At 48.7% G+C, this 19,077-nt stretch overlaps 2 protein-coding genes across 2 annotated transcripts; both read right to left on the bottom strand.

Moving 5' to 3' along the window:
• Nucleotides 1-137: 137 nt before the first annotated feature.
• Nucleotides 138-4,612, bottom strand: TEX47 (testis expressed 47). Its single transcript, XM_061992134.1, is given in 8 exon segments — nucleotides 138-175; nucleotides 547-706; nucleotides 1,164-1,380; nucleotides 2,154-2,227; nucleotides 2,598-2,806; nucleotides 2,809-2,865; nucleotides 4,344-4,416; nucleotides 4,505-4,612. Coding segments are annotated over 8 exon segments (936 nt in total).
• Nucleotides 4,613-5,772: 1,160 nt separating this feature from the next.
• On the bottom strand, nucleotides 5,773-18,060 carry SLC5A11 (solute carrier family 5 member 11). Its single transcript, XM_010200715.2, has 15 exons — nucleotides 17,929-18,060; nucleotides 16,942-17,013; nucleotides 15,806-15,910; nucleotides 15,667-15,726; nucleotides 15,064-15,168; nucleotides 13,609-13,714; nucleotides 12,721-12,801; nucleotides 12,102-12,307; nucleotides 11,168-11,303; nucleotides 10,392-10,499; nucleotides 9,855-10,005; nucleotides 9,450-9,618; nucleotides 8,478-8,693; nucleotides 7,101-7,263; nucleotides 5,773-5,993 (listed from the first exon to the last, which is right to left on the bottom strand). Exons 1-15 carry the CDS (start codon nucleotides 18,058-18,060, stop codon nucleotides 5,773-5,775), a joined length of 2,031 nt encoding a protein of 676 aa, XP_010199017.1.
• Nucleotides 18,061-19,077: the final 1,017 nt, after the last annotated feature.

The following is a 19,077-nucleotide window of genomic DNA, read 5'->3' as shown; positions in this document are numbered from 1 at the left end:
CCTGGCTGCTTGGCCTGTTCTTCCCGAAGGACTGTAACGGGAGCACAGAGGGGATGAACACAAATCTATTTGAAAGTGTAGCTTCATGTTAAACACAAATGAGCCCAGCTGCAAAGAGGAACACTGGATGCCGCCTGTCACACAGAGAAGTGAGAGGGAACAGGCCATACTATTTCTGAAAATGAGAGGAAACCAGTCAATTGAGGTAACATTCACATAACCAGCTGAATTAATTTACTTCTACTTGCATTTCATTGAAGTTATTAAACTAGACCTCAGGATTAACTACAAAATAAAACTGCATTGCATAAGACACTTTGCACATATTGTAGCTGCCCTCTTCCTGACACCCCCGTTTGAAATCCCAGGGGCTGCCCCATTGTCTCATGTTCAGATATCTCTTAGAGAGAAGGTGACCCCTGCTAGTGGGTGTAGTCCTGCCTTCTTCTGTAACCAACTCCTGAGACTCAAAATTCAGGGTTATCGGGCACAAGTTCTAGTTGTGACTAAATCTGATGTTTCTCTCTCAAACTTTATGCAGTGTACCTGAATCCAGAGCAGGCTGCGAAGGACATAAATACATTCTCACAAAGTCTTCTGGACTGGCACATTCTTCAGCATTGCACAAATGCTGAATTGTCTCTGCCGGGATCAGCAGTTCGGGTGCAAGAGTGTGAACACTCTCATCGGTATCCTCATCATCGTGCTGGACAGTACACAGCATATTTCAGTGCAGTTACAGTAAAAGCACAGGGCTATGACACAGTTAAAACTGAGGAAACTTCCCTAAAGCAGCCCAGCTGGCTTAGTCCTTGGTTTCCCAAACCCAACCTTGTCCCCTGCAGCATGCTGCTGTGGGTAAGGGGGCAATGTAAGGCGTTGCCTTCCTGCTTGGCTTTTACCTGGCTTTGTTATGTTGGTACAATTAGTTCATCAAAAGGCTGCACAAAGTAACCCTACAGAAGTCTAGAAGGAAACCTGGAATAAAGTGATGAGGTTTTGTAGTGTTTTAATGCTGCTGCTAGAATCTGTTGAAGTGTACATGCATGTAAATGCTGCAAATGCTGCTTGAGAGACCTGTGCAGCTGTCTGCTTGCATAGTTTGGGGGATTTGGAGGGGTAAACTAGGTAAGTTTCTTACAGCCCAGTTATTTGAAGTTTACCTCCACACTTTGAATGCAGGCTGCCAGTTTGGGTAGGAGGGTAAGGCACTCTGCCACCACTTCTGCTGTAGACTGTGATTGCGTCGAGGTGTGTGGATGTGTCCTGGGAGACGTTGCTACCGCCATGTACCAGTCTGCAAACAGTCTGGTGGGGATGTTATGTGCCACCACTATAACTTTGATTTCCTGGAGTAAAGCACTGTGTGGAAAGAATGAATTCCATCCCAAAGTACATCAAGGAGTTCTTACATATGAAGCAGTGAGTAGTTGCATTCCTAGAGCTATATTAGAGGACTGTTTACATGCAGCTTGGTGTACCCCTCCTGACTTGGCCAGCAGAAACCCCTTCTAAGTGTATTCCAGGGTTCTGTGTGAGGGGCTCGAGCAGAACTGGTGAGATGTGAGTGTAAGCAATGAGTAAAAGAATAGTAGGGATTTAATAAGTAAATGCAGGAGCATAACAGTAGCTTGCTGTGATAGGAATTCCATTCACAATGAAGAGAATGATACAATTTTCCTGAACCTGGATTTCAGTGAATCCATGCAGGGCTCTAGAGTAACGCTACAGGCAGTGACTGGATGAACTGTGTGCCTGCTTCAGTGGAGAGGGCAAATGGCAGGTGGGAGGTGGTGAGTAAAACTCTACAGATCGTTTCTGGACTTCTAGTGCATACATCTACAAACATTTACAAAGCAGGTGCAGAAACCGTACAGCTGATTCCCCTGTTTTCTGAAAGCTGTGAAGTTTGAAACCTATGCTGATGGTTGAAGTCTCAATGTCTTGAGGATGGACTCCAATGCAGAGGGCTGGGCAGGAGCTGCGTCCTAAGAAGACAGGTCATGGTAACTGGAAAATGTCAGCTCTCTGTGGTCAGCAGGTATTCAGTGGGAGAACAAAAGCTTGCTGTAACCACAGCTAATGTTCAGTTTAACCTTAAGGAACCATTTTATGACTTCTGTGAAAATTTTGTTTCATCTAAGGTAGTATGAAACACTTACCTATGACCTTGATTTTGGAGAGAAGCTAAATCTTGGATGATGAGATGGACTGTGCTACTGCAAGACTGTGGGGGAAAAGGTAGAGTTTTTACAGAATTGCATATTGCAGACTAATTTGGGAATATAAAAATAATTAATCAGCTGCCCTACATGGGCTTTCCCTTTGAGTTGCAGGCTGAGGACAACACATGTTGTCTGTATTACATCTGACAGAATATGTCATCTGATTCTACCAGAATAACGTGAGGATGTTATCTGAAGCACTGGGCGGTATAAAACCCAGAGATTAGATACTGACCCCACCACAGCAGTGTTCAGGTCTGTAAGCCTACAGTATGGGGGACAAAGTGGTTACACATTTGTAGTAATGGAAGCCAGATTTGTACCATGATGAATCAGGGTTACTTGATCCCACTAGGAATTTCTGTAACTTACCTCTATTACATGAAAAATATGGCTGGAATAGAGGAGGAGCAGACCTGAGACTTGTTCTCTTGAGTAATCTTCCACTGCATTTTCAAACAATCCTCTGTGATAACCTTGTTCAAAAAGAAAAGCTGGCAATTTGTCAAACAGTTGATAGCTATAGTTCCAGCACATCAGTGCTGGGGGCCTACTCTGTGCCTCACTGCTGCCACAGGCAAGTCACAGATCCTGCTTTTATTGTTCAGAAGAAACATGAAAGCATTGCTGCCATGGGGTTCTCTTGATATATGCACCAGTGCAATTCACATTTGTTTTTAAAACTGCTCCAAAATGTGCAATATTTCACCAGGTCTAAAATTCCCATTAGTAATTTTTTTAATTATGTCATTAGTTGTTGCTTGTAGGACGGATCACTGGAATGACCCAGAAGCAGAGCACTTCAAGAGTCTTGTGTGTGCAGTTGCATCCTTGCTTCTGCTCAACACTGACACTAGCTGACACAGGTGTTTAAAGAACTAAAATGGTCTGAATATGTCTCATCAGACAAAGAAAGTCACATGGAAAGTTGGTTGTAAAAGCAATGTCAGACTTAAAGTCTCCCTATCCCACAGGGTTTCTCATAGTTGTGTGTTTCATTTGGATAGGAAAGATTCCCAAGCAACAATTTTCCTTAGATTATTTAATAAAAGAGTATTTTCTTATTTCATGGTCTCCCCCAAGGCCTGTATGCATCCCTGTTGCATACTGCCTGCTATGGTACTCAGGGCATGTGCAGTGCTGGAACCTTTTGTAGGTGGTATTTCACAGGGTTCCAGAAAGGTGGTGGTTGGAAGGGACCTCTAGAGATCATCTCGTCCAACCCCCTGTTAAAGCAGCTTTGCCTCTATCAGAGGGCACAGGAATGTGTCCAAGGGAGTCTGGAAACCTCCAGAGAAGGAGACTCCACACCCTCCCTGGGCAGCCTGTGCCAGGGCCCCCTCACCCTTACAGTAAATAAGTTTTTCCTTGAGCTTAAGTGGAACTTACTGTGTTCCAGCTTATGTCTGTTAACCCTTGTCCCGTCATTGGACACTACAGAAAAAAAGACTGTCTCCGTCCTCTTGACACCTGCCCTTCACATGTTTATCAGCATTGATAAAGTCTCCTCTCAGCCTTCTCTTCTTCAGGCTGAACAGCCCCAGATCTCTCAGCCTTTCCTGATAAGAGATGTTCCAGTCCCCTCAGCATCTTGGCACCCCTCTACTGGATTCTCCCCAGAAGTTCCCTGACTCTCTTGAGCTGGGATGCCCAGAACTGGACACAGGACTCCAGATGAGGCCTCACCAAGGCAGAGTAGAGGGGGAGCAGAACCTCCCTCAGCCTGCTGGCCACACTCTTGATGCTCCCCAGGATGCCATTGGCCTTCTTGGCCACGAGGGCACATTGCTGGCTCAGGGTTAGTTTGCTGCCCACCAGAACTCCTGGGTCTCTCTGCAGAGCTGCTCTCCAGCAGGTCAATCAATGCCCAGCCTGTCCTGGTGCATGGGGTTGCTCCTACCGAGGTGCAGGACTCTGCACTTGCCCTTGTTGAACCTCATGAGGTTCCTCTCTGCCCAACTCTCCCGCCGGTCAAGCTGCAATATTTAATGTATTCCATGTAGTTCTATGGGCGATGATCACGTTAGGCATGATGCTCAGTGCACATTTCCCCTCTCTGCCCTGGCTTTGTGAGTGGGTGTGTGGGGCTGCCTCTCCGCTCCCGGCCGCGGCACCCACCTGCCACTGCTGCCGCCGCCGCCCCCTCGCCCAGCCGGGCCACCACCAGCAGCCTGTGCAGCGGGTACCGGCACTGCGGGAAGGAGAGGAGAGGACAGGCCCCTCTGGCGCGGCCCGGCCCCTCCCCGGGCGGGCATCCTGGCCCCGCCAGCTTCCCTCACCTGCGCGCCGCGGCCCAGGCGCTCCCGCCGCACGGCCAGCAGGCTCTGCCGCTCCACCGCCGCGGGCTCCGGCGAGCGCGCCCGCCCCAGCGCCGGGGCCTCCGACATGACCGCGGGGCCTGGAGCCCGCCAAGGGCCGGTGGAGCCAGTCGAGGGCCGGTGGAGGCCGCCAAGGGCCGGTGGAGCCAGTCCAGGGCCGGTGGAGGCCGCCAGCAGCCGCGCTGGGCGCGAGGCGCCGGGCGGCCCCGCAGTTGCGCCCCTCCCCGCCCCACGCCCCACACACTCCAGCAGGCAGGCAGGGAGCATCCCTCGCTCTTTAATGAGTCGATCTGCAGCTACACAAATCCCCATGGACGGGGGTGGGCGGAAGCACACCGCCAGCACAGCCAGGCCTCCCCAGGGGCTGGGCCATCCTGCGAAAGGTAGTGGACGGTCCCAGCTGAGGGTTTGCACGTTGTGAAGGTGCTCACAAAATGGCAGTTGGCAGCTCAGGAGGCGAGAGGGTGCTGCTGGGCACCTCTTCCCCATCAGCACTGTGTGGCTTTGGGCTGGTTTAGTTCCTTTGGGTGTCCCTGATGACAGTTTTGGGGCAGCTTCCACGCTGGATGCCGGTGTTGGTCAGTGTCAGCTCGTAGAACCGTGAGCAGTGCTTGTGCTGTGTGGAGAGGCTGCAGCAAAGGCCCTGAGAGCTATGTTAATACACAAAGAACTTGCAGAAGCATCAGCGGGCTCGAGAGCACTAATTGCAGGCACGCTGCTGCCTGATGCTGTGATGGAGGAAGCTGAAGGGCATGGCTGAGCCCCAGAGGTACAGCTTGCAACTCCACAGCAGGCCTCTGGGCACTGGGAGAAACTAACTCGCCTCTTGAGGGTAGAGGAGCTGAACTAAAGGTGAATCAAGTGTTTGTAGCTAGTTGTACAGACATAAATAGGAAGAGAATCCAGACTTCCCAAACTCCAGGCAGTGTTCTAACCCCAAAGAACATAATTAAATATTTAAACCTAGCAATCCTCTTCTTGCCTTCCTTAGCTCATGACACCCGTCTTATTGCCAGTTCGAGTCCTACTGTGATGGTGCCAGGTGCTCAGCACCTTTCACAGCCAGGCCCTCATTAGAAATAAGGAAAGGATTAGGGAGGAGGGTCTGTCTTCTTAAATAAAGAAATAAAATTTAGAAAGCATTAAGAATTACATTAACCCTCCGCTAATTATTATTATTTACACCGATTAAAATTAGTTGATGTCAGCAGGAATCGAATAGCCAGCTGCTATGCGAAGTAGGCCCAGAGAAATATCCCGGCACATATACATAATAGCAAGTTGATGTTCAGGACGTGTTTCACCAGCGGTTTCTCCTCCAGGGAAGCCATGGAAGGTGGCTCAGGCTTGGCTGGCACTGCGTCCTCGGCAGTTTCCTGTTTGCGCTCCATCCCGCAGAGCCACAGAACAGCGGTCATCAGCTTCGAGTCCTTTTTGGTCTTAGTCGCACCTAAAAAGACGGTCAATAGTAAGCTACAAATCTCACCCACAAAACGAATCCTAGGAATGTATCAGTGTGGTCCTGTACGAAGGGTTCTGATGTAAGAACGCACCAACGTTCTTTACATGAATGCACTAGCTACGCTGAGGGGTAGGAAGCCCATCAGCGTCTCTGGGGGATGTAATACCAATTTCATTCTACCCTGGAGCTCTGAGCTCAAGTTCTGCTGTTCCCAACACGTTAAGAAATGGTAACAGTAGAACAATCCTAAAAGTTCAGCTGTAGCTGCTCAGCACCCACCAGCTTCCTCTCGCAAGCCCATGCTCCTGTCCATTTAGGGTTACTCCATGCCATACATGTGTAAATTGAGTTTTCCCAGCTCTGATGTGGGTCAGGGCACACACGACTGAAGGCAGGGAAGGCAGCACTCATGCACAGCCAGCGTGAGACTTCCTAGCAGTTAGGAGATCTGCACCGTAACTCATTAACTTGCGGATCTTTTCAACAGCTTTGTATAGATCAAAGGAATACACAGCAAAAGCTGCACAGTTACATAAACAGTGTCCCAAGCCTGGCAAAAACACATAGGGATAATCATTGCTGGAAAATGCAGAATGAGTTACTATGGTGTTTGTACCTAATACCGACAAGTACAACTTTTAAAAAATGTAAATCCTCCTTCACTGATCTGTCAAGAACTCCGCCCAGGGCTCTGGGTTCTCCCTGCTGCTAGAGTCGATCAGAAAACATCACTGAAAAACAGAAATGGAATTTCATGAAAATAATTGTGTTTTTTCCTCCACCCTCCCCTTTTTCAACCAGTTCTCCGTGCAGCGGGCGCAAGCGGCACCAATCGCTAGTGCAGGGTAATGGGCATGGCTTTCTGTGTCCCATCCAGCTCCTCCTTCATTTCAAGCATGTGTAATGCCATCAAGAGATGGAAAAGACACTAAACTTCTGCTTTGGTAAAACTCTCAGGTAAAAACCTTTTAGCAAGCCCTGAAGTTCTAGAAGTCCAGGGGAAGTAGTTTTAATGTCTCTCGTCTTCAAAGCCTTTACTCAATGCCTAGGGTTGTTAAGTGTAGGTGTTACTGAATACGATGTTGGAGCACTTACATTTATTATCATCTGAACTATTTTCAGGTGCAATGCTTATATCAATCTGGAGAGCTGGACGCTCAGCTTCACACACTCCTTTTGCAGCATCAGGGGAAGGGCTGACTGTTAGGTCTTTCTTGGCTGGTGGATCCCCACGTGTGAACCAGGTAAGCCGACTTATCTGATGGCATGAAGAGTGGTGTTAAAGAAAACTGCTTTCGTGGTTGTTCAAAGGACTACCTCAGCAGCCTGCAGAGAGAATACTTAGAGGGGTCGACATCTGTTCTCCTGCTCTGCTGGAGCAGGTGAACAGCCAAGTGCTCGGCTGGTAGCTCAGAAGGATGGCCACCATCGGTGTGGTGGGTTTAGTTTTGCCTGGAACACGGCAGGTGTTTGTACAGCCACACTTCTGAAGGACAGCATTCTTCACTTGCTGTTGCTGAGGAGGAGGCATTTCTGTGTGTGACCGTCACCGGATGCAGACTGAGACCAGGTCAGTGAAGGGAGCGAGAGGAAGGGAAATTGTGGCCAGGGAGGAATAGTTCAAAGAACTGGGGTTGAGAGGAGACAGGTGGGAGATATGATAGTTTTCTCCAACTATGTAAAAGACCCATGAAAGACGAATATTCTCAATATCAGCAACAGGGCAGACAGGAAGGGATGAGCAGAACATGAAGCTGGAAGGATTCATGTTGGAGATGAGGAAAAGCTGCTACTGGGAGGGCAGGTGAGCTCTCGAGCTGGTCACACACCTCCCTGGGCATTCTCCCTCGCTGGGGATTTCTAAGAATAAGTTCCCCAGGTCTTTCAGACACATGTCAGGTTAGTCCTGTCTTGAAGCAAGAGGATGCGTTGGCTGTATGATTTCTGAAGGTCCCTCTGCCCTCCTTTCTGCTATTAAGGTTTTTCTGTAGCCTCAGTGTATCTATTGAAAGTAGTCAAACTGGCACAAACCTGTTCCAGAGGAAGTGTGCTCTCTGCCCTTGATTTCTCTTTTCTGCGAGTAAAAATGGTTCCTCACTAAATTAGTAAGAGAGTTGATAAAGATGACCCAGAAGCTGGAATTTCTTGCAAAATAGAGGGAAAAAGCTAATTTGTCATGGATTAAACACATGTTTGAATTTAACAACAGCTTTTTGTAGCACATCTACTGTTGACCAGTTTCCAGGGTGGGACCCTGGATTTTTGGGACTGAAATCTTAACTGACAGCAGGGTGCTGTAGCAGAGGAGGGATTGCTGATACAGGTTATTGCAAGTGCAATCATAAAGAAAGAAAGAATGAATGGAAACTTCCATTCCCAGGTTATTTATCCCCGCGTTGTTCCCACAGATGTCGTGGGGGTACCCTGGAGATTGTTTATAATTATCTAGAGAAACCTGAAGGGGTGACGCACCATTTCCTCCGAGGGGGGTTCTGTGAGCATGCTCACAACCAGCACAATGAGCGTGGAGGTGGCGGCCAGGACCATGGAGAAGTAGAGGTAGTGCATGTACTTCACCACGCCGGGTCGGAGGTCGGTCTCGTCGCACTGGGGCTCTGGGTAGATGAAGTCCAGCACCAGCCGAATGACGCCCATAAGCAGCCCAATCACCAGGCCCCAGAATGCGCCCTAGGAGAGGAAGAGTAGTCTTTATTGGAGGGAGAAATCTGCATGCACCCAGGATCCAGGGTTACACCCACATTCTCAGGCTACATTGTTGAAGCTTTCTCCTTGCTGTTTTTTTGATGGCTGTCTTTTCCTTCCCTTTTCTGCTCTCCCTATCTTAGTCAGCCAGGACTATTAGAGTAGCCTGGTACCTCTCCTCTGTGGGGTCAATTAAGTTTGGTATGGAGGGGAAGGTTAATATGTCAGAATACTTTGCAGAGTAGTATTTGTATCCTAATGGTTGCCTTAACCCTGAGGGGCTGACACTGGTGCTCTTGGTTTGGGAAGGGTTTACCCTTTACCTAGCACAAGTCTTTGTGAAGAAACTGGAGATTTAGTACTCCTGATGCCATTTAGTCTGGGGATCCTTCACCCTCAGGACTCATTGGGCCTTCTATAGCCCCTCTGATGCCCGTAAGTCAATGGAATAAAGAAGCTGGTGGCTAATAAGACTCTAACATTGGCTTCAAGACTTGTGAAAGACATCCTGCAAAGAAGCACTGCAGCCATCTCGCTCCTTCTGAAATGCCCACGGAGTATTGCAAAACATCCCTCCTGTACTGGTGATGGCTGCTTGGGTTACATAGAGGTCTGGGTCCGTTGGTTCTCCCAAATGCTAAGAAAGGCAGCAAAACTGTGGCCTGGGGTATCGTTTGGACTGCAGGACTCTTGTGAGGACAGTAAGGCCACAGAGGTGACTGTGTTGAGTGCAGTTGTTACCTGTTCATTTGCTCGTTTCCAGAAGCAGCCCAGTATAAACACCATCGCCACAGGGGGCTGCAGGTAGGAGCTAATCGACTGGATGTAAATGAAGAGCTGCCCTCCCTGGCCAGCCTGTACCAGTGGGATCCACAGGATGGAGACCACAGTGAGCAGCAGCACAAAGACCCTGGGCAAGAAAAAGATGCCATTACTGTTAGGTCAGGCCATTCTTTTCCAGTCACTTCGCTTGCAAGGCTCCAACTGAGCTCTCCTGTAACCATGAGACCTCCACTCTAGTCCTCTGCCAAGCCTGTGCAATGTGAAGATACTGCACCTGTATGGGGCAGCTGTGAGTTGTGCCTACTGAGATGTGCCTCTAATGCTCAGGCTCTGATACAATATGCATGACCTAGTTCTCTGTACCTGCCAACAATCATGAGCTCCCACTCAGAGCAACGAGGACGGAAGAGTTTCCAGAGGTCCATGGTGAAAATAGTGCTGGCACTATTGAAGATGGAAGTCAGGGAGGACATGAGAGCTGCTATCATCACTGCCATCATCAGGCCCCTGAGTCCTGCAAACAGAAGGAGAAGTACAGCTGCTCTGAGGAATCCTCAACAGCCTGACTGTAGGATGTCTTCAAGTTCTTTGAACTGGAACAGACTTTTAAAAATGTATTTAGCCCCAATTTTAAAATGGCTGTGACAGGGAGGTGTTCACAGTTGAGTCTTGTTGTTAAACATCTGCATTTTGTCTCATATACAAACGAGTGAATTTGAGCTCTGGATACTGGATCATCACCCATCATTCCTTTTGCACGCCATCCGTGCCAGTGTCTCACCAAGCCCAACACAAACCCCACGAAAATGACAGCTGCAGGATACTTTCCTCTCTGACCGACACCTTTTGGCTGGTGCATCCCATACCCATCAATGCCAGCACCATTGCCAAGCTCCTTACCTACAGGCAGCAGTTCTAAGACCAGCTTAGGATAAGCAATGTCAGAACAGCCAGAGGGGTTGCCACAGATTTGCTGGCAAATGTCCGCATCCGCACAAGCCACCAGATCTAAAATAAGTAAGGAGGAGAGAGAGGCAGTGTTCTGCAGCCACAATATACCAATATATGTAATGAAATATTCTAATTCATTATACTGTAAACTGCTTTCTAAGTGAAATACCAGGAAGCCTGGAAAGCTTCCAGTGAATGTTAGAGGACTATCTCAACACAGTGAGAAAGAGCAGCATCGGGCTTCCCTGTTTTCCCTTTTTTTCCTTATATGCAAAAGATCCAATCATTGCAGGCAGCTGACCTGCTTTGCATGTCTGATTCTTCTCTGGGAATGTTGCTGACTGAAGACTAAGGCACAGCTCCTCACAGACAAGCACATCCACATATCCCACCCAATGAGTAGAGACGTGCAAGGTGGTGCATTAGCAAGGGCCTCAAACTTAAATTGCAGGAGGAGTGACAGGTGGGGTGCAGGAGGAGCCTAAGGGCACAAGCAAAAGGCTGCGTGAGCAAAGAGCAGTTGCAGGTAGCAAGCTCAGAATAGATCAGCACAACTGAGAAGGGATGATGACCAAGTGCTCCAGCTCGTAACTGGAAGAAGAATTCTTTGTATATTGGGCACTGGATGCATTGAAACCTTTTAACTTACTCAAGGCCATTCCAGCTCTATAGAGCAGGCAGAACCAGGAGTGACAGAAGGAATGCGTCTCTCCTTCAGCACTTACCTGGGAAGAGAATCCGGCTGATCATGCCTGGCATCACCATCATAAAGAGGGGCAAAATTTTCAGATAGGAGGTCATCAAGGAGCCTCCTTTGGCATGAGACAAGTTTTTAGCAGCAAGGGACCTCTGAACGATGACCTGGAAATTAAGAAATGTGCTTGGTCTGCTGTCAGCAGAGATGTCATATGGATTGTGTGTACTTTGTCCTCCTCTAAACTCTTGAAATATTAAAAGGGTGAACACTGAGCTTGACTGTAGCTTTATCATTTGTGTTTCAGATCCCGAGTACCTTACAGAAGAATAGAACTGAAAGGCACTGCTTGTGTCATCAAACCTGACCCTGGCTTCTGCACTATACTGTCCTGTACAATCTGTTCCTCAACTAATCATCATCAGGCTTAGAACTGTCTTCTTCTTTTGCTGAGGACTTGCCTGACCCAATGGCTAGGCACGGCCAGGTCAGCAGCACTCCTGTCAAAGCAGTTTCAGACTCCAGTCTGAAACGAGCAAAGGGAGTTAAGGAGGAGAGTACTGCAGGAACATCAGGAAATTGCTTAGAGCTTCAGTCTTGCTGGCTCTGCTGTTTTCACTGGGAGGAATGGTAGCCAGACCCCTGGGAGGCTGAAAGAGTGAATTCACAGGTGGTTCACAGGAAGTGAAAAGCTTAAGTTAAAAAAACCCAGTAAACAAAACCCAGACAAACCTCATCCTTATAGACTGAGATTAACCTACAAACACAGTCTTACCCCTTTTTATGTCGAAAATAATCCCCAAATTTAGCTGTGGCTATCAGTGTGGCATCTTCACAATTGAAACCATCAGATTTCCCATCAGAAAGAGTAAACCAGTCCCAGCTATGTGTCAAGCCCACGATTTGTAGTCAAACAAACAGTAGCTTGTTCTTGAAACCAAAGAAAGAAATGAGCAGTGACCCACCTGATCTGTACACCAGTACCACAGGGATGGGACAGTCATTCCCACCAAAACTCCTGGCCAGGGAAGGTCAGAGCTCACTGGGTCTCGGAAAATGTGAAAAGCATCTTGTCTTGGCAAGCCGCAGCTGCTATTTTCCTTGCGGATGCTGGGAATGGCATCGAAGTATTTTGCCCGCAAACCTTCAAGACCACCAACTTCAATAAAGCCTAAAATAGGTCATGAGAAGCAGTTATCACGTCTCCCCAGGTTGGCACGCTGATTTTCAATCTCTCTGGTTTGCAATGGGTGATCTTCCCCAGGGATTCTTTAAAAATCAGAAGCTATTGACTCTAATATTGGACTGGGGGTAGCACATCACTGAACTGCTGGCTAGGGAAGGTGCTTGTTCACCTGCAAAACTGCTTCAGAATGTATTTCTTGAGAGATTTTCCAGGGAGTACTCATGCATAAAGGACAAAGAACTACTGTAAAGATTTTATACAAGCATGTATCCTAACAGGAGAATGTATAGTTCCCAGAACATCAACTGAGAAGTCAGCTGTGACGATCCAGCTTGGTTGTGGTACTTGGCAAAGCTTGTGTCATGGTTTCAGTAACAAAACCCCAGGGAAACACTTACTGAAGACCATTAGAGTCAGAGCCCCAACCAGCATGATGAACATTTGTAGAGCGTCTGTGTAGATCACAGCTGCCAGGCCACCTGAGAAAGCAGAGAACAGCAAGCTGGGGGAAACTGGGGGAAACTGGGCTGGCTCTGCCATCACATCTCCCGCTGTGCACAGGTTTTGAGGAGCAGCGTGAGCTGAGCCCCATGCCTGGCAGGCTGGCGTCTCCCAACTCTGTTGGCCCAGTTTGGCCAATTCCTGTGCATGATACTTTGGCTGAAATCTTTCATGTTTTGAGTCATGATGAGTCACCATTTTGTCTCTAAAAAGCCAAAGTCCTGTATAAGTATTTCTACGGGAAATGCATGGAAAAGCTCCAAAACAAAGCCTGAGCTGAATAAGGAGAAGAAAAAAAAAAGGGGGGAGGGGTAGGGTCTTTATGAGCAACATCACTGGGAAAGGAGCAACCTTTATTTCTTTGGGATCTACTGCTTACTCCATGCATGGCTTTTTTCCATTTGGCCACTCATAAGCCCTGAAAGGGCATCCAAGATTGACAAGGCTTTCCACATTACACGGCTCATTGTTATGTAAATCACTTCTACCTCCAGAAAGCTCAGAGGAAAAACGTATTGTGCAAATGCCCCGAGCGTAGCTTCTCCTTAAAGCAGAACTGACACTCACCCATATCTGGTGTGGTCTTATAAGGGGTATTCATTTACTTTTACATGGTAATTTTTTCTTGACAGGCGAGCTGTCAGTGGCTTCCCACCCCCCTTATCCATACTCATGGCAGGGAGAACACAGGACTATCACCAGCACAAGGGTGCATGGTGCATGGGGTGAACACACTGAGCTGACTAAGCAGGAGTTGTGGGATGTTCTAAAACTCAGGCACGTACCTGCGACTGTGTAAACGGCTGTGATGGCCAGCAAGCCTGCCACAGCGATGTAGAGGTCCCACTGTAAGGCTTGCTGAATGAACAGGGCCCCGGCATACATATCGACCTAGAGGAAAAGGATAGTTACCACCATTGCAGTGACGATATTCCTGAGCCCCTCAAAGCTGCTGGTGCCAGGGACGGTGAGCATTTAGCTGACCAAGCTGTCTCCTGTGGTGGGACCAGTCTGGTTTGTAACTGCTGGTGACTCCCCAGCTCCCTGCAGTGTCTTCTCCACACAGCACATCCCTCTGCAGCCCCAGCTCCTGCCTGCTGTGTGTTAGGACCAGGTTCAATTCAGCATTTACACAGTTTATTGTTACAGGTCGCAGGGGTGATGATGGAGCTGTCCTGTGAGGGGGACCATATGCTCTGTGAAAAAGGCATTTGAATGGGGTGAGCTTATCTCTTTCCCGAGCACTGGCGAGTGGTGTGGGAGAGCTGTGCTGGCTGGTACACTGTAGCACCTACCCTGCAAACCTTCTCCAGTGCCTCAGCCTGCACCAGCCCCAGCGCCAGTTTGCAATAACGTGAATTCCTCCCTACTGACACAATGACAGATAGTAAGGAAGACTGTACTGGGGCTGGGACCCAGCCCTGACCAACTAGCTCTGCAGCTATGTGAAAACAATGTATTCTGAGAGAGCTTTAGGACAAGCAAACTGCAGACCACGGAATGACAGGCAGATATGAAAGCATCCTGAATACAGGAGTCATATTATCAGAGGCTTCCCCAAAATGGTTAGTTTTCTCTAGAGCAGAACCCCAGTGCCACTTGAGCCCTGCGACTAGCATCTGTTTCAGCAGGGACACAGGTAGGCGTGTCAGGGAATGTGTCTCACTTTGGCCCTGTATGTACAGGAAAAACACTGGCAGGGGCTGATCTCACAGATTCATGCACTGCTGCACTGTTAATAAACAGCTTGTGAGCAGTTGCGCAAGGGTTGTCTCAGTTATTTATTCAAGGCACTACATCAAACAGATGTAATAAACCACTAAACTCTTCATCTAAGCACATACCAACTCCTGTGTTCTTGTTCTCCTGCACAGAACAGCATTTGGTGTCTGTGCAGGCAAAGGGGAGAAACTGAATAAGCTGCCAGGCATACAAAACCTGACAATGAATGCATTCACACTCACGACTCAACTTTTCAATGAACTGTTGCTTGGGATGTTGGCACCTGGCTTTCTCTCCTACTGTAGCAAGCATTCAGATGCTTAAGGGGAGGAAAAAAAGAAGTCAGTGTTTTTGGGGAGATTCTCAAAACAGCTCTGGCCCATATTTCTAAGGTATTTTGTTGGTATCCTTTTCTGCTAATAGGAAAGAGTCAGCAGTTGCACTTCTCAGCCTCAGTGATTAGCACAGGTTTCCCAGGGGAACTGAATTCAGTCTGTTTCCATTTGTTTTCTACTTACTGATATTTTGGTGAAGATGTAGATGAACAAGTAGAGAATTGCCAGGAATATCTGAATTCTTTTGCCTCCGAAACGCTTCTGCAAGTACTCTGGCATGGTGGTAACCTACAGGACGGACGTACTGTCAGAGGAGGTGGCACGCGGTTGCTGTCATGGATTGCAGAGGGTTCACCCATGGAGACAGTGTGGGTGGTTAGCAACTGGTAGGAGACCAGGAGGGCCCTGCCGGTTGCACTGTCCTGATATATGGTTCTCAGCTACTGCCTTAGGTCAGTCTTAGCAAGCACTGACTTTGCTGTAATGTCTGGCACAAGGCTCACTATAAAGTGGTTCGAGAGCCTCCATCCATCTCCTCAAGAGATTGCCTCCATGGCCAAGGTACTAGAGCAGCGTGACAGCCCTCCTGGAACCCTCTGTGCTGTTCCCAGGCAGCAGCTCTCCTCCCCTATGGCCTGGGGCACTGAAGCAGCTGCGAGCACCATGGCTCAGGCCTTGCCTTCCAGAAGCAGCCCAGCTGCAGCAGGAGATGGCTAAGCCTATGAACCAAACAAGTGGTTTAAATACTACCTAATCATTGATGGACACAACATCCCATCTACTTACTCCTGCAGCAATGTAGATGGGAAGGAATAGCCAGGCCAGCACCAAAACAGAAAACATCCCCTGCAAAGCAAAGGCAAAGGAGGGTTAGCAATGCTAATCCAGCACAGAGACAGCTACAGAGCCACTGTGTCACACTCACGTTCCACTCATAGGCTGTTGTTGCAATTCCCGAGGCAGCTCCTGACCCAGCCAGGCCAATGAAGTGACCACTTCCAATATTGCTGGCAAACAGGGATGCACCCACCTGGAAAAAAATAGGAAGTGGGATATGGCCCTGGCACAAGGCATTGTTCTCAGCCCAGTGAGAACACACAATGCTGTTCCCCGGCTCATGACTATGGAGAACATGAAATCCTTGTCACCCTCTGCCACCTTCTTTTGCCTGCACAGCCAGGTGCCATGGCTGTGGCACCTTTCTCCAGCTCCTTTCATCATTCACTGCCTATTACTCATCTGTGGGCAATCCTGATTCCAAAACAGTGTCTGCTCTCCTTTAGGGGAGCAGGGCAGAAGGTGGAGGTAACAGTAGAAATGTCGAGCCATCAAGTTCTTATACTGATACATAATGACTTGCTAGACCAGCCTAAATGGAATACTCCAGAGAGCAGACTGGCTGAACATAAAGCTGCATCCACAGCAGGGACCATTCAGTTAGTTCTGGAAATCTCCAGATCAAACCGTACAGAACAGAATCCCAGAATGGTGGTGTTGGAAGGGACCTCTAGAGATCATCCAATCCAATCCTCTGCTAAAGCAGGGTCCCCTCCATCAGAGAACACAGGAACATCTCCAGGCAGGTTTGGAAACCTCCAGAGGAGGAGAATCCACACCCTCCCTGGGCAGCCTGTGCCAGGGCTCCCTCACCTGAACAGCAAAGTTTTTCCTCATGTTCCAGTGGAACTTCCTGTGTTCCAGCTTGTGCCCGTTACCCCTTGTCCTATTCACTCAACACCCACCCTTCAGGTATTTATCAGAATTGATAAAGTGCCCTCTCAGCCTTCTCTGGGCTGAACAGCCCCAGGTCTCACAGCCTTTTCTCGTAAGAGAGATGTTCCAGTCTCCTCGGTCTCTTGGTAGCCCTACAGGCTACAGAACTAGACTGGCTTTGCAAGCCAGCAGGCTGTCTCCTGCTGAGCACAGGACCTTGCAAAACATGGAAAGCTTTTGGTTGGGGTTATTTTCCTCTTTGGAAATGTAAGTTCTACTTAGACAGAAATGCTTTCCAGTCTTGCTGTAGCCTAGAGGCACAAGCAGTGTAGCAATAAAGACACTTACAGGCCACCAAACCATCTGTCCTCCAGCTAGAAAGTAGCCTTTTACAGTGCTGCGCTGCGTCTTCCACATGGCCTGGGAAAGCAGAAAAGCAGGTTTCAGCAATCATTTCAGCTGCTGCTCGGAGCATCAGCGAGACGCTTCCCCAGCAGGAGACTCTGTACTCTCATCAGGATGAAGCGAAGGGTTTCTGGAAGGACCCGCAGCTGCTGCTGGCAAATCCCAGGGGATCAGAGAGCAGCAGGTGAGGGAGGAGACCAGCCAATGCCATGAGCCACGGGCAAAGTTTTCTACCACCTCAGCATCCCGAGCAAATGGTTTCTGTGATAAGCAAATTAAATCACTGCAGGTCGGCAAGGAAGTTAAGCAGTTTTGGAGAAGAACTGTGGACATCTCTAGTAATGAAGCGCAGCCAGGAGAAATGCTCAGCATTGCACATATTGCTCATTGGCTCCTGTTGCTCAGAGATTTCAGAGTTTCATGCAATACCATGAGAGTTATGCACCACATTTGAAGGGAGCAGCTATTCTTCTCTGCCTTATGGCAGCCAGATTGTGCTTTTGCTATTACCAAAGCTGTGCCCAAAGGATGTCCTTCTGCCTTAATTATACGTAAACAGTATTTTTCATTTATGGCATCTGCTGTCAAGACCACTGCAGACAAGCACAGGTGATTTATAGGACAGCAATTCCTTCCTGGATGAACAAAATGTTATTATTAGCAATACTTTGTATTTAGATGACCTCTCCCTTACAAGGGTTCTCAAAACCTTGGCAAACACTAGAGCTGAACAGCTCTCCTGGAGCAGTTGAGGACACTTCCCCAGGCTGAAGTGAGGAAAAGGACCTGTAAACTCTGTTTCCGCTTGTTCAGTTGAATCCAGTGAAGTAGAGCCTGATTCAAGCCAAAGTAAAACAATTGAAGGCTTGAACAGCCACATTTCTCAGCATAATAGCGTACATATGAAAACTTTTAACGTTATCTGCTTACCCACAACCCAACTGCGAGGACAAATATGAAGTACAGCACCAGGACAGTAATGTCTATGGCTTCCAGCCTCTTCTGGGGAAACACATCCCAGGAGGGGGTCACAGAGGAAGGAGTGCTGCTGGTAGTCTCCATGGTTTCTGATGTAGGTTGAGTGCTTCTTTGTCTTGATGCATATATCTGCTAAAAAATGGGTGGAATGATTAGGAGAGGATGTAGAAACACCGTGAAAGTGTCGATTGTTTCTTGAATGTCAGGAGTTATGGGCTATGTGGCTCTGGCTGTGGTGCTGCTTGTGCCAGAGCTGCAGAGAAGCCTCTTGTCCCTGGCATCTGCCTCCATTAGTGACTCCTTTTCTGTGACATGAAGGTGCTGCCAGCAGGCTGGATTGGATTTCCTTTGCAGTCAATAATTTTCCAGCTGGCAGGGAAATATGTGTGTTAGAAAGGAGGTGAAATAGCTGAACTATCTGGAGGAAAGAGCTGGGATGTGACACAGCTGGTGGCGACAGCCTGCAGGTCTCAGTGCAGCAGCATTGTGGGACTGGACTTGAGGAGAAGCTGCTGCCAGAAACGTGACCATGGTGAGCCATCAGGCCATAAAGACACATGAACTGCTCCAGCAGCAGTAGCATTGTCCTCCTTTGCCACAAGGAGAGCTTGACCCTGGATGCAGAGAGCCCTTGGGTCTCCGCTGAGCAAGGCTGACTTCCTGGCAAGCAGGCACTGCCCTCTCCACAGCCTTCATCGGGAAGGGAGGCTGGCAGCGTGTCATCAAGCACAGGGATGGATGCACCTTCTGCCACGCCAGCATGGGCCAGGGCAGCGGGGATGAGCAGCAAGTGCCGCCCGTAGATGGTGCTGCAGTGTGGGACTGGCATGGAGCGGCGCAGAGCTGGGCTCCCTCCAGCACACCAGCCACACAGGCATTCCCTGCAGGTGAGATACTCGTCTCACACATCACACAGGAATAAAATCTCATTTTCTTCTCCAGAAACACCTGATGAGGAGACGTGGCACTACTGTCGGACCCCTGCAAGGGTTCCCTGGAGCCCTCCGGAGAGGCTGTGGTGCCAGGCTGCTGCCCTTTCTAATGTCCATGTGAGGAGGTCAGTCAGGGATTTGAGTTCATGCAATTCCTCCTCGTTTCCTC

This window comes from Colius striatus, chromosome 3, assembly GCF_028858725.1.
Source record: "Colius striatus isolate bColStr4 chromosome 3, bColStr4.1.hap1, whole genome shotgun sequence".
Classification (NCBI taxonomy): domain Eukaryota; kingdom Metazoa; phylum Chordata; class Aves; order Coliiformes; family Coliidae; genus Colius; species Colius striatus.
Note: the sequence above shows the minus strand (reverse complement) of the source record. Positions and strands in the feature narration are given on the sequence as shown.